This window comes from Chionomys nivalis, chromosome 8 (assembly GCF_950005125.1).
Source record: "Chionomys nivalis chromosome 8, mChiNiv1.1, whole genome shotgun sequence".
Taxonomy (NCBI): Eukaryota; Metazoa; Chordata; class Mammalia; order Rodentia; family Cricetidae; genus Chionomys; species Chionomys nivalis.
This window is the reverse complement of record NC_080093.1, coordinates 53319189-53332206: the sequence shown is the minus strand read 5'-3', so window position 1 is coordinate 53332206 and position 13018 is coordinate 53319189. Positions and strand designations below refer to the sequence as shown.

The window sequence follows — 13018 nt, the reverse complement described above, 5'->3', positions numbered from 1 at the left end:
CGGCCCAATTAGAAGCTTTGTGGACATTCTACTTGCCTTTACGTGGAGCTCTGTGGCTTGGGGAGTGGAGGGAGCCTGTCTGATGACTTATGGTCGGTGTCTTGACTGGCACACAATGAATCTCAGCATGTGATCAATATCCCAGGAACTGCTGTGTCTGGAGGGAGTGGGGTTGTGAGACCTTGTAAACCTGAGTCTGCAGACAGTGAGAGGTACGCAAATGAAGGCAGCCCGCCGCCGGTTCATAAATACCCACCTCTAGTTAGTTGGGTGCATCTGGGTAGTCTTTGGAGCTCTAATAAAGAGGCCTGTTGTTAGGCCCAGACACGGTACCCAGTTATTTTGCAATCCTTCTTCCTTTATGCGCCTGCTTCCAAGGGAGCGTGAGAAGCTCACCAAGTGCACAAGCTAGGAGAAGATAAGGTCCTTCGAATGTGGAAGGTGGACCAGGGAAGGCAGTCTGGATAGAAATGAGCCTGGGATTGGATCTACAGTCTGTAGAGAACCAGTTTGAAGCTCACAGAAAAATCATACTGGGCAATGGGGTGTAGCTCAGAGGCTGAGCATATAGACACAACCTGTCTGCCTGAGGTGTTGGGTTCCAGTCCAGCTACAAGCAGATTATCCAGGTGTGGTGGTACCTACCTGCAGTCTCAACACTCAGGAGGTGGAGGCAAAAGGATCAGGAGTTCACGGCCATCTTCAGCTGTATAGCAAGTTGGAAGCTAGCCAGGGAAAAATGAGACCATGTCTCAAAAGAATCAATTAAACACCTCTAGCCCTGAGTGTGGATCATCCCACACACCCCACACCGGCCTCCCTCTCACTAACAAATGGTACTCATGTGATGTGTTTGTTACAGCCAAGGCCCAGGGTTTACACTAGGGCTACTCTTGGGTGCCACACATTCTGTGGGGTCTGCCAAGAATGTGATTCCTGTACCCACCATCAGGAGTTTTCTGGGATCCCACTACTATTAAAACACCTCTTGTGCTTGACCATCCTCTCCTCTAAGTCACGGCCACCTATGTCCCTGTCTTCATCTCTTCCTTTCCTAGAACGCCAGTGTGGGAACCAAGCAGTATGTTGTTGTCAGACTGGCTTCATCCCCTCACCGCCTGTGGCGAAATTTCCACTGTGTCTGTTTGTCTCTTTGTTTATTTAATTGTGTGTTGGTGTGTGTGTGCCCTGCACATATGTGGAGGTCAGAGGACAACTCTGTGGAGTCATTTCTCACCTTCCACTTTCATGTCGGTTCTGGGAATTGAACTCAGGTTCTTAGGTTTTCTCTGCAAGCACTTTACTTGCTGAGCCGTTTCACCGGCCCAGTTCAATTCTTCGTAGTTCTGAATAATATTCTTCCCATTCAATGTTTTTTTTTTTTAATCTGTTTACTCAGAATTGAGAGAAGATCCTATGTAGTTCTTAGCAATTATAAACATATGTTTTCCTTTCCTCTTTCCTTTTTCTTTTCTTTTTTTTTTTCTGTATTTTTTTGAGACAAAGTCCTACTCAATAGTTCAGGCTGGCTTAGACTCAAAGCAATCCTCCTGCCTCAGCCTCTGAAAAACAAGTGTGTGCTGCCATACCCAGCTTGGACATTTATTTTCAACTCATTTGTGGAAACTCTTAGAGCACTAGTGTGATTGGGTAAAATGTATTTTTTTTAAATAGTTACATTATTTTATTCCCTGCATATGGGTGTTTTGCCTGCGTGTGTCTCCTGTGTGTAGTGCCAGTGGAGGCTTAAAAGAAGGCATCAGATCTCTTAGAACTGGAGTTACAGACAGTTGTGAGCCTTTGTGTATGTCTTAAGGTTTCTACTGCTGTGATGAAACACCATGACCAAAAAGCAGTTTGGGGAGGACAGGGTTCATTCAGCTTACACTTCCACATCATTGTTCATCTTCAAGGCAGTCAGGACAGAAACTCACACAGGTGGGAACCTGGAGGCAAGAGCTGATGCAGAGGCTATGGAGGGGTAGAGTAGGATTTGTTGGGGGAGGCCACTAGTTCATTTCCTGTCTGCCCTGACATGAAATAATCACTTAGAAACCATATCATTTGCGATATTCTTTGGCCAATAGCTTAAGCATATTGCTAGCTAGCTCTTATATTCTAAACTAACCCATCTCCATTAATCTGTGCATCATCAAACTGTGCCCTACCAACAAAGTTTTGGCAGGCTCCAAACATCTGCCTCCAGTGGCAACTACATGGCTTCTTATTGACTGTGCCTTCTCTCTATATATGTCTCTTCTAGCCTGGCTTTACTCTGTTAAGCCATTGACTGAAATCAGCTTCGTTATTAATGGCAACAAAACACATTCACAGCATACATTACCTCCCACATCAGAGGGGTGCTGCTTACTGACTTGCTCCTCATGGCTTCTTCAGCCTGCTTCCTAACAGAACCCAGGGCCACTAGCCCAGGGACAGCACCACCAACGATGGGCTGAACCCTCCCCTATCAATCGCTAATTAAGAAAATGCCCTGTGAGCTTGCCTACAGCCTGATCTAATATGGAGGGGCCTTCTTAATTGAGGTTCCCTCTTCTCAAATATTTTAACTTGTGTTAAGGTAACGTGAAACTATCCAGCACAGTGTAGTGACTGGGAATCAAACCCAGGTTCTCTAGAGGAGCAGTCAGTGCTCTCAATTGCTGAATCACCTTCTCTAACCCCTTTGTGCTTTGTTTCTTAAGACTGCTGAGCTGTCCTTTGAGATGCCCTACATGGCTGCACCCTGTCTCATCTGTGTCAGTGACGAGGGGGCAGGACCATCTATCCTCTGTGGTTTAAAGACTCAGTGTTTTGTGTCTGACTCTCTGAGTGCCTGCAGCCTGACCCCTACAGCGCCCCCTTGAGGTGGGAGTGCATCTTCTGGGGACCCACGGCACAGCACTTCTTTCATGTGTCACTCAGCATCTGTCCCTTCTCTTTGTTGAGGTTTCTGTTCAGGTATCTCACCCACTTTGAGGGTAATTTATCAAGTTTACAAGTTCTCTTTGCAGATTGGAGAGGTGCCGCTCGTATATTTGTGTTTCCCTTTGGAAATATTTTCTCTAAGTGTATGAGTAACAGTGATTTTTACAGAGCTATTAAGTCCCTAACCCTAAGTAAGAGCCTTGAGAGATTTTTTTTAACTTTAAAAGTTTTATTTATGTGTATGTGTGTTTATGTGTGTATGGGAGGAGTGTCCGTAGAGACCAACAGAATGCATGGGACCTCTTGGAACAGAGTTACAGGTAGTTGTGAATTACCTGATATGGCTGCTAGGAACCAAATTCTGGGCAGTGCTTTTAATTGCTGAGCCATTTCTCTGGCCCTCAGGTGTTTGTTGCTGCTACTGCTGCTGTTCATTTTTTTAAGTAAGCCTTTCTTAGACTAGCTTTGGCTTAGGGAGTGTCTGCAGACCGCTCACCCATTGCTAACATTTGAAATCAGGGTGGCTTATTTTGCCACCATTAAACTTTTTTCTCCATGGGAGTGTTACAAAGCCCATGCATCATTCTGATTTACTCAATTTTCTGAAATGTTTTCTTCCTGTCTGGGTACGTCAGAGGGCCTGCGCCATCTTTACTTGTCATGTCTCTGTAGGCCGTGTGGCTTCAGCAGTTGCTTGGGCTTGTTCTCTTGGTGATGAGCTTGACGGCCTTGAGAACTGGCTGCTCTTTATTTAGGTGCCCCTCCGTGCACATTTGTCGAGGATTTTCTTCTTGACTGGACCCAGATCTCATAAACATGAATCAGTGTGGGGCTGGGAAGGAGCATGAAGGAGATGAAGCATCTCTCTTACCTTTTATAGAGGGCTCCTGCCGTCAGCCTGCCTGATTTCTGGGGTGCTGACTTAGACCTTCTAGCATGACCCTGTCTGCAGCCTTTCTTTCTAAGAGTCACCAGCTGAGTCCATTCCTCCAGTGCCTTTGGGAAGGGGCTCAGTTGGCACAGCCCACTGATGAGGAGCGGGGAGAGGGTTATGTCCTGCCTCCTAAAGGGAACAAAGTGGAGATTTGTGTCTGACTGTGAAGTTGTTCCTCCTCCTGCCGTTGATTGCTTAGTCAATCTCTATGTGGGTTTTGCTTGGTGCATGTGTCCCTCCATATCTATGAGGGATGGGCTGTAGGATTCCTCAGGTTTGAGCTCGAGGGATGCTCTAGTCACACAGAACCCGTGCACATCCTCTGGCAGCCTGTGTCATCTCTAGATTGTTTATAAGACCTGATTCATGGACACTGTGAAAACCACTCTCACACTGTGTTATTTCTTGGTTATATTTCATTGTTGTTATTTTCAATCTGTGCATTGCATTAACCTCCTTTGCAAAGACATGAATGAACTTTCGTTTGCTCTGGATAGAGCAGAACAAAGAAACAACTCCAAGACTAGCCCAGACCAATGATTTAGTCAGGCTTAGCTACAGGGCCACAGTGAGGGGACACTCACAGGAGCATAGGTGAGGGACAGTCATCGTAGTCTGGGTGAGAGGTCACTCACAGGAGCCTTGGTGAAGGGTTACTTATAGGAGTGTGGGTGACCCTAAAACAGTTGTATTACTGCAAAGTTCCACCCCCCAAATGGGCAATATTCCCTTATCTGCATGGATAGAGGCCCCTTCATTAACTTTCAATTTGTGTCCTCTAGCACAGCACTTCTCACCCTTCCTGATGCTGCAACCCTTTAATACATGTCCTCATGTCGTGGTGCCCCCAGCCATAGGATTATTCTTGATACTACTTCACAGCTAATTCTGCTACTGTTTTAAACTGCAGTGCCAATATCTGTGTTTCCAGTGGTCTTAGGTGACCCCTGTGAATAGGGTCTTGGCCCACAGGTTGAGAACCACTGCTCTAGTACCTTGGAAGAGATCATATGTAGCTGATTTACATATGCCTGGGAGGGAAAACCAGCTGGGAACAGCTGGATATCATATCTGGGTCTGATGACCCTCCCTTCCCCTAATCCTATGGGAGAATGTCCACCAGCCTGACCTTGGGGGTCTCTTGTCAGTATCAGCACCAGCTGCTCTGATGATGGTGGTGACAGCTGATATTGAGAGGCAAGTGTTTCCTGACGCTGGGGTTGGCTCCATTCACAGGGGAGTAGCTGGCTGACACTGTGGCCTCTGAGCTCAAACTAGAAAGCTGTTCCCCGTGTCTTATTTATTCTGCATCTTACATTCGACTTTTAGAGTAGCTCAGGTCAGCCTGTGTACCCCATGTCCAGTCACCACATTGTGATACATGCATCATTCCTATCTGTGTTAGATTTTCCATCCTGGGACCCCTCAGCCTCCTAAATCAGTGTTTCAAGAACCCGGCTAGTGGTCACCCAACCCTTAAGAGAAGGACTGATTTTCACTACTACCATAGTTGTTGCCTGACACGGGAGGAGTCATCCCTCCAGATGCTTGATTTCTGGGGCCTCTCCCATGACACACACGCACAAGCACACATACTCATACGCATGCATGCGCGCGCACACACACGCACACAGTTGCATGCACGTGCACAGATATACACACGGCTGACACACACACTCGCGCGCACACACACATGAATGCACTCACATGCACGCGCACAGACATGCACACGCACGCATGCACCCTCCAGCTGCCGCTTTGTGTCCTGCACTCCCAGCAGCTGCTCTGAGTCCTTACATCTCTACCTTGCCCTCCCTGGTGTCCTAGATCCCTGCAGTCAGGCTGGAGCTCTCAGCTGACCCATCAGGGTCCTACCTTCTTCGCTTCCTTCTGATGCCTCTTGAAATACATCCTGGTTGTTTTCTGCCTACAACACTCCCAGGGTATTTCTAGGGTGATGGTGTATATAACTTTAAAGTCTAGTGGTCCAAGTTTGGGGTACCAGCCATCTGCTTGGGTGGCCATGTCAAAATTGTAAAGTGTTTTAAAAATCAAGGAAATCTCAGCACATGAAAAATGAGGAACATTTTCAAGACATTGTGTTGCAAACACTAGAGTGGGACCAGCTTTCCCATAACCTGAGGCTCACTGTTCTGGCTAGACTGGCTGGGTGGTGAGCCCTTGGGATCCACTTGTCTCTACTGGGGTGACAGACATGCTCACCTGCACCCAACTTTTATTTGGGTGCTAGGGATTCAAACTCAGGTTCTCATGATTGTATAGCAAGTACTCTCCACACTGAGCTTCTTCCTCTGCCTTGATCTGGAGACTCAATAGTGGTGGTTCTCAACCTGTGGGTCGTGACCCTCCTTTGGGGTCGCATATCAAATATTTACATTACAGTTTATAACAGTAGCAAAATTACAGTTATGAAGTAGTAATGAAATAATTTTATGGCTGGGGTCCCCACAGCATGAGGAGCTGTATGAAAGGGTCTCAGCATTAGGAAGGTTGAGAACCACTGCTCTAGAGTGTTGCCTCTCCATGTCACAGTAACTTGTATGTTGTCCTGTGCTCTGTGGTACCCAGAGGACTCCAGTCCTTATTTACATGGGAGCCTTGCAGCCTAGTTCCTGACAGCCACACATGGTCTGTGTGTGCCATGAATCAGAAAGAGAAATGGTGCTGGCCTAGCTGTGTCTGAGTTCCTGTGAGGGAATGTAAGGACGGTGCCCAGGCTTCTGTCCTCAGTGAGCATGGCAGGGCTCTCAAGTGTTCATGGCACCAAGGCCTGCACTGTGGAGACCCTGCTGCTATTGTTTTTATTTGCGTGTGAGCCCATGTGCCCGTCATGGCCATGGGTTGTCTGAGTCCTCCAGACTGTGCGGACTCTTGGGGACCATAGGCTCACGGAAGGAGCTGCTCGTGTTTGAGGACCCTCGTGTGGCTGAGCACTCAGGGGGGCTTGGCCTCCCTCTCTGGATATTTGTTCTGAAACCTTTGTGTTTGGTTCCCTCAGAGACGCCCCTGACCCTGGCTGCCCAGCTCAATGACTCCATGGAGGTCATCAAAGTTCTCAGAAATGGGGGTGCACATTTGGATTTCCGTGCCAGGGATGGGATGACCGCCCTTCACAAGGCTGCCCGGATGAGGAACCAGGTTGCCCTGAAGGTATGTCCTGAATCTGTCTTGTGTGGGTAACAGATTCCGTTATCTGGTCCCCTGAGCTGTCCTTCCTCCCCAGGGACCATGTTCCCTGTGTCCACTTCTGTCCCCACTGGAGTTCAGAAGAGCAGTCGAGTGTCAGGTGCTCCTGCCCCCTCTGTAATGTAGCTGCTTCTAGAACTCAGTGCCTTAAGCCAGCTTGTCCCCTCTACTCCACAGAAAGGCTCATGTTTCTAACAAATGAGTTGATGCTAAACCTTATTACTGTCCCTCAGAGGAAACCTCAAACCCATGAGTAATACGACAACCTTGATGTCCCCTGCATTGCATCTCCCAGAGGCAGGCAGCTGTGGCCAGCCACATCTTCTTCTGAATTTCCACGTATGCTCTGCATCCATCTTCCCCATGGCTACCTCCCCACCCTGTTTTCCCACACCTACATTTCCAGGCCCTTGTCCCTCCATGCCTGTCTTCCTTGCTGCCCATCTTCCCATGCCCATCTTCTCAGGTCCATCTTCCCCATCCCATCTTCCCAATGCCCATCTTTTTGCCTCTGCCAGGCAGCATTCACCCCATCTTCCTTTCTTCCTTCCCCCACATCTTTGCTCCTTGCCCTGTTTAGCAGTGCATGCAGCCTTGTCCAGAGAGAATGTGGCTCCAGCCTGCTTTCCACCAGAGCCCAGTGAGGAAGCCAGGTCCCCTGGCTGCAGCCTGATCCGAGATGGAAGCTTTCCTCTCATTTCTTCCATCCCAACTTCACCCCAACTCTGCCTTCCTACAGGCTTCTGAGAAGCCTGCATCTTCCTGATCCTACTCGAGAGCCTCCCTACCCCTTGACTCACCGGGTTCCACTGTCCTGTGTGTTACTCCAAATGCTGTGGCTCTCTTTAGTAAATGCAACCTTGATGGCTCTCCACAGCTGTCTCCTGGGATGCCGGGCTCCAGGCACCAGGAGGATCCTGTTGAGACATGGCAGTTGCACACTGTCTCTCCTCTAGGTGCAGACTGTTCCCACATCCCTGAGCATCACCTGTCACTTCCAGTCAGCAGTTAGGACTCTCCAGTTCTGTGTGTGTCAGGCGGAACATCAAGTATCCAGGCGCGATATGTCAGCTTGGTCCATGGAACGCGATCCATGGGTGTCTTCAATTTGTTCCATGCATGAGACCAGTGATGACTTTTAATTCTTTCCCTAGACCCTCCTGGAGCTCGGTGCCTCCCCAGACTACAAGGACAGCTATGGACTCACACCATTGTATCACACGGCCATTGTGGGGGGTGACCCTTACTGCTGCGAGCTCCTTCTCCATGAGCATGCCTCCGTGTGCTGCAAGGACGAGAACGGCTGGCATGAGATCCACCAGGTATGACTGTGCCTCTGCTCACCAGAGCCACTGAGCTCCCCTCCCTGCGATGCCAGACCCAGACCACAGAGCGACCGAGTGCCAGGTCCCTTCTGGTATCTTGGATAATCCACCCCAAGGTCCTGAAAAGTTTATATTAGTCATCAGCATTTATGTGCTGACACATTTACCTAGAGACGGCCATTTCCCACTTTCAGGAGAAACTGGGTGATCGTGTGAGGCTGCTGTGTGTCTACAGCAAGTCACCTAGAGTGGGGGAGGGGTTAAGAGTGTACATCCCTCCTCATGGTCTATGAGCTCTCCAGGCCCTGATACCCTAGGAACGTGGCAAAGAAGGTTCCAGGTAACCCAGGACGAGGTCTGATTTCCTCGATCAAGGCATGAGGTTTTCAGACATTACCTCGTAACCGTGAAGCTGAGCATGTGACAACTGTGACCTTTTCACTGTGGGGCTAGAGGGTGTGACTCTCATGACCCTAGCAAGAAAAATAATCCACCTGATGGTTCTAGAAGGGCAGCCTCTCGTGAGCCAGGTGCAGGAAGAAATGGTCCAAGTTCTCTAAAACTGGGATTTATAGCCTGAATTCAAGGCTTTTGATCTGATTGGAGAAAGGGTCTGGGTGGGTAGGCAGGTCAGGGGAGAGAGCCTGGGATAGTCTCACTTGGCTTTGATTGGTTGTCTACCATGGTTCCTCCATCAGTCTGTCAATGCCTGTACCACCTTTCACACTTGCCCCTCCTGGAAGGAGGGGTTCCATGCCCACCCAGAGCTGTTCAGGGCCTAGGGCTGCCGACTGTAGCAGAGAGGAAAGAGGGTCCTGCAGGACCTGCCCACATCTGGCCTGTCTCCTGTGCATGTGGAGCCCCACAGCCTGGAAAAGGTCCCGTGCCTGCACAAGTTGAGTGGAACTTTTTGCTACTGCTGCTGGAACCCCAAGCCCACATTGGGTGGGGACCTCAGAGCAGCAGATATAATGACTGTCTTGTTCATGTGCCTGATGTGAGACTGGCTGCTAGCCCCATGCTTACTTTATGAAGGACAGACTCTCTCCACGACAGACTGCTGGGATGTGGTACCAATGCTGATCGAATTGCTCTGACAGATGGAATGCGGTTAAACCAGTAGACTTTAAGCATGGAGGCGACCCTCCCTGTGAGCTGGAGACTGTTCATCAGCGCAGGCTCATTTGTGGGAAGTCTGAGGTACCTAGAAAAACCCAGCTCCACCCCAGATGCCGTTCAGGCTCCAGCGGCAGCACCAACCCCCCACCAAGCTCCCACCCTCCCTGCAGACCTCACCCTACTGCCCCATCACTATGGAAACCAACTCTATAAAACATGATTTCAGGTATTTAAATTCTCTCTGTGTTCCTCCATATATACATTTCCAAGTACAATTATCTCTCAGGAACGTCAGGGGTCACATCCCAGAATTTCTGAGATGCCTCGACCCTTCTGTGACACAGTGTGGCATTTACACGTAACATACACATCCCTCCAAGCGTGTTCAGCCGTCTCAAGGTGTCTCTTGATATTTTCAGTTTTGGTCTTCCTGAGACAAGGTCTCAATCCCTGGCCTAAGGTATCCTGGAACTCACTGCACAGTTCAAGCTGTTCTCGAACTTTAGGCAATCCTCCTGCCTCAGCTTCCCAGGGCTAGGATGACAGGCATGATTTATAATAACCTGGATGATGTGAGTTCTCTGAGAACAATGGTTCTACCATGTTTAGGTACAAGAAGAAAAGGAAGTGCATGTATGTTTTATACATATGCTAATTTTCCCCAAGTATTTCTATCCATGGCCAGAGAATCCATAGATCACAGAGCTCACAGATATGGAGAACAGACTGTGTACATACGTGTGCACCCTAACAGTTCTGTCTCTTTGGAGAACCCTGACTTTTACAGCCCTGAGAAATAGTGTAGGCGCTTGTCCACCTGCTCCCCTCTTTCCTCTCAATTCCTGCTGCTTCTCCTCCATTCCCTGGGCTAGGGTGATGGGCAGCCTTCAGCTCGTCCCTCTTGAGCCCTTCCGCAGTGCTGGGCAAGGCTGATGGTAGCTTCCTGCTCAGCTGTCTCCCTGGACTGGCCCCCACCCGTGCCTGCTTGTCTCTGCAGTACTGCGGGAACTTCGTGGGGCTCCTGGCTTGCCCTCCCTCACCACTGACTGGAGATTCCATTGCACCTCAGGTGCCTGCCCACCTATTGTTCACACAGCCATGAATGTTTCTGGCAGAGCATCCGTGACTCCTGTCACCCACTCATTGTCCTGACGCCTGGATCTAGTTGTGAACAGAGACTCCCTAATACATGAGGGAAGCTGGCCAGGACAGACATATTTTAAAAGTCACATAACTAAACACCTGCATACGTGCCCCACTCACACTCACACGCACACGTGTGCACATGTAGGGTGTAGGTATGTGTGCTCCGTGTCCCTGTGTGATAGTACTTCCCGGTCTCATACCATCACCAGCAGGCACTTGTGTCCTGGAGCAGGGGATGGGTGGCAGTGGCACTTCTGCCTCACATTGTCTTTACCATCTCCTCCCTGCTTCCCCACCCTTTGTCCAGCCTTCTTGCCCCTCCCCCGGGTTAGTCCCTTTTCACAGTCCAGTGACATCACACTGACATGCCTGGCCTTTTCATCTAAACCATGTGACTTTGGTTCTTATCTTGGACAGCCCTTGGCTGTGGGACCCTGGCTGTTGCTGGTTTCTGGGCCCCACAGATGGCAAGTTCCATCCTGGGTCTGGATTGAGAGTTTTTCGTTTTATTGCCACCCAGACTTTTCAATACTTCAGTCCCTCAACCCCCAGACCGTGGTGCTCTGGAGAGGTTGGAATCCTAAGACTCTTGAATCCTGCCTGAATCCTATTACCTTTTCTCAGCTCTGCTCCAGGGTTTGGACTGCCCTCTAGTGGTCAGTTTCAGAGTAGCCTGGGAAAGCTATGTTCTATGGAAGAACCAGAGGTGACATTTCTACCTAGCTTTTTTGTCTCTTTTAACTGTAGGCTGCTGTGCCTGTTAAACAGGGTGACAAATGACTGACCTTGCACAGACATGGCAGGAGTAGGAGACAGAGCCAACACCTCCTAGGTTATGCCCCTAGCCACAGTTCACACTTACCCAGCAAACACTGTCCTAGCCACAGTTCACACTTACCCAGCCAAACACTGTCCTAGCCACAGTTCACACTTACCCAGCAAACACTGTCCTAGCCACAGTTCACACTTACCCAGCAAACACTGCTCTAGCCACAGTTCACACTTACCCAGCAAACACTGCCCTAGCCACAGTTCACACTTACCCAGCCAAACGCTGCCCTAGCCACAGTTCACACTTACCCAGCAAACACTGTCCTAGCCACAGTTCACACTTACCCAGCCAAACTTGCCTTCTTTGTATATCCTCAAGGCAACTCCAGCAGACTGCTTCCTGTTCCTGTCAACATGTGAATTAGCAGGCCCAGAGGGGTTAGTAACTTGACTAAGGTCACAGAGCAAGCAGTTGGCTGAACTAAGTACATCCCTGCTTTGTCTTATTCCGCTAGCTTCTCCATCTCCCTTGCAGACCTCTCGAGCAGAAACCATTCTGAATACAACAGTGTTTAGGGGAAGAAAGTGCACGGGGCGGGTGGGTTTTGTCGGGATCTACCTGGACTAGTTCTGGACCTCGTGGAGAAGCCCAGAGTCCCAGGTTTCTGGGCTCAGGATTTAAAGTTGTCTCCTCTGTGAGTAGCACCACTGTGAATTGTAGCATCCTGGCGTGTAGACATCTGCTTTCTCCTGCTGGCCCTGGAGCCACCTCCTGGTAGCACACATGGCAAATCCTGGCCAGCTCCCTGGGGGTCTGAGCTGTCTCTCGTCTGTCTGTTCCGAAGCCAGTGCCTTGTGCCTGAAATGGCTAGAGCTCTTGTTCAAATCACATCTGCAAACACTTAGCTTTTAAAAAACATTTGTTTTATTTAAATTTTAAATACACATACACTCTACACACACACACACCACACACCCTACACACACTCCACATACACACACCACACTCACACCACACTCACCACTTCACACACTCCACACACACACACACTCATTAAAGAAACTAAACCAAATCCATTCCTACTGCTCATGGGTGTCAGGTGGGACCTGAGAGTTTTCAGTTCTTTTTTTTTTCCACTCCCACCCCCAGTACACGTACAGCCATCGTGCAGCCTGCAGTGAGCCGGGTCCAACCCAGGCAAGATGCTCAGGAAGAAGATAGGTGCTCAGCCAAGAGGCCAGCTCCTAATGGCTCTTTCCGACTCCGGCTTACTCGCATACCCTATGAGTGTGTCCGCACCATGAGTATGGGATCCTCTCCTCATACTGTCCCTGGAGTGAGTTTTGCTCAGTGTAGGCAGCAGGGAATAGAAACTCATGCTCCCTATGTGACCTGGACAGGGGCTCTGTGTCCTCAGAAAGTCACAGAGCTCTTAAGGCAGCCAAATGCAAGAGACTCCATGAGACATTTTCTACAATGCCTGTATGCCATTAGTGGTGTACCCATACATGTCACCCTCCCCACATGACCTAACGTGGATGTCCTCTGTGTGTCTGTGTCTTGGCCAGCTACCCCCTTTTTAGACTT

General features: G+C 49.4%; 1 protein-coding gene across 6 annotated transcripts in view; it reads left to right on the top strand.

Annotated features, from left to right (window-relative positions):
* Positions 1 to 13018, top strand: part of Shank2 (SH3 and multiple ankyrin repeat domains 2) — a 441540-nt gene that overhangs the window by 83698 nt on the left and 344824 nt on the right. For all 6 annotated transcript variants that reach the window (XM_057777152.1, XM_057777154.1, XM_057777151.1 and 3 more), the window contains exons 7-8: positions 6882 to 7033; positions 8224 to 8391. In XM_057777152.1, coding sequence (XP_057633135.1) covers positions 6882 to 7033; positions 8224 to 8391 — 320 coding nt within the window. The remainder of the gene's footprint in view (positions 1 to 6881; positions 7034 to 8223; positions 8392 to 13018) is intronic.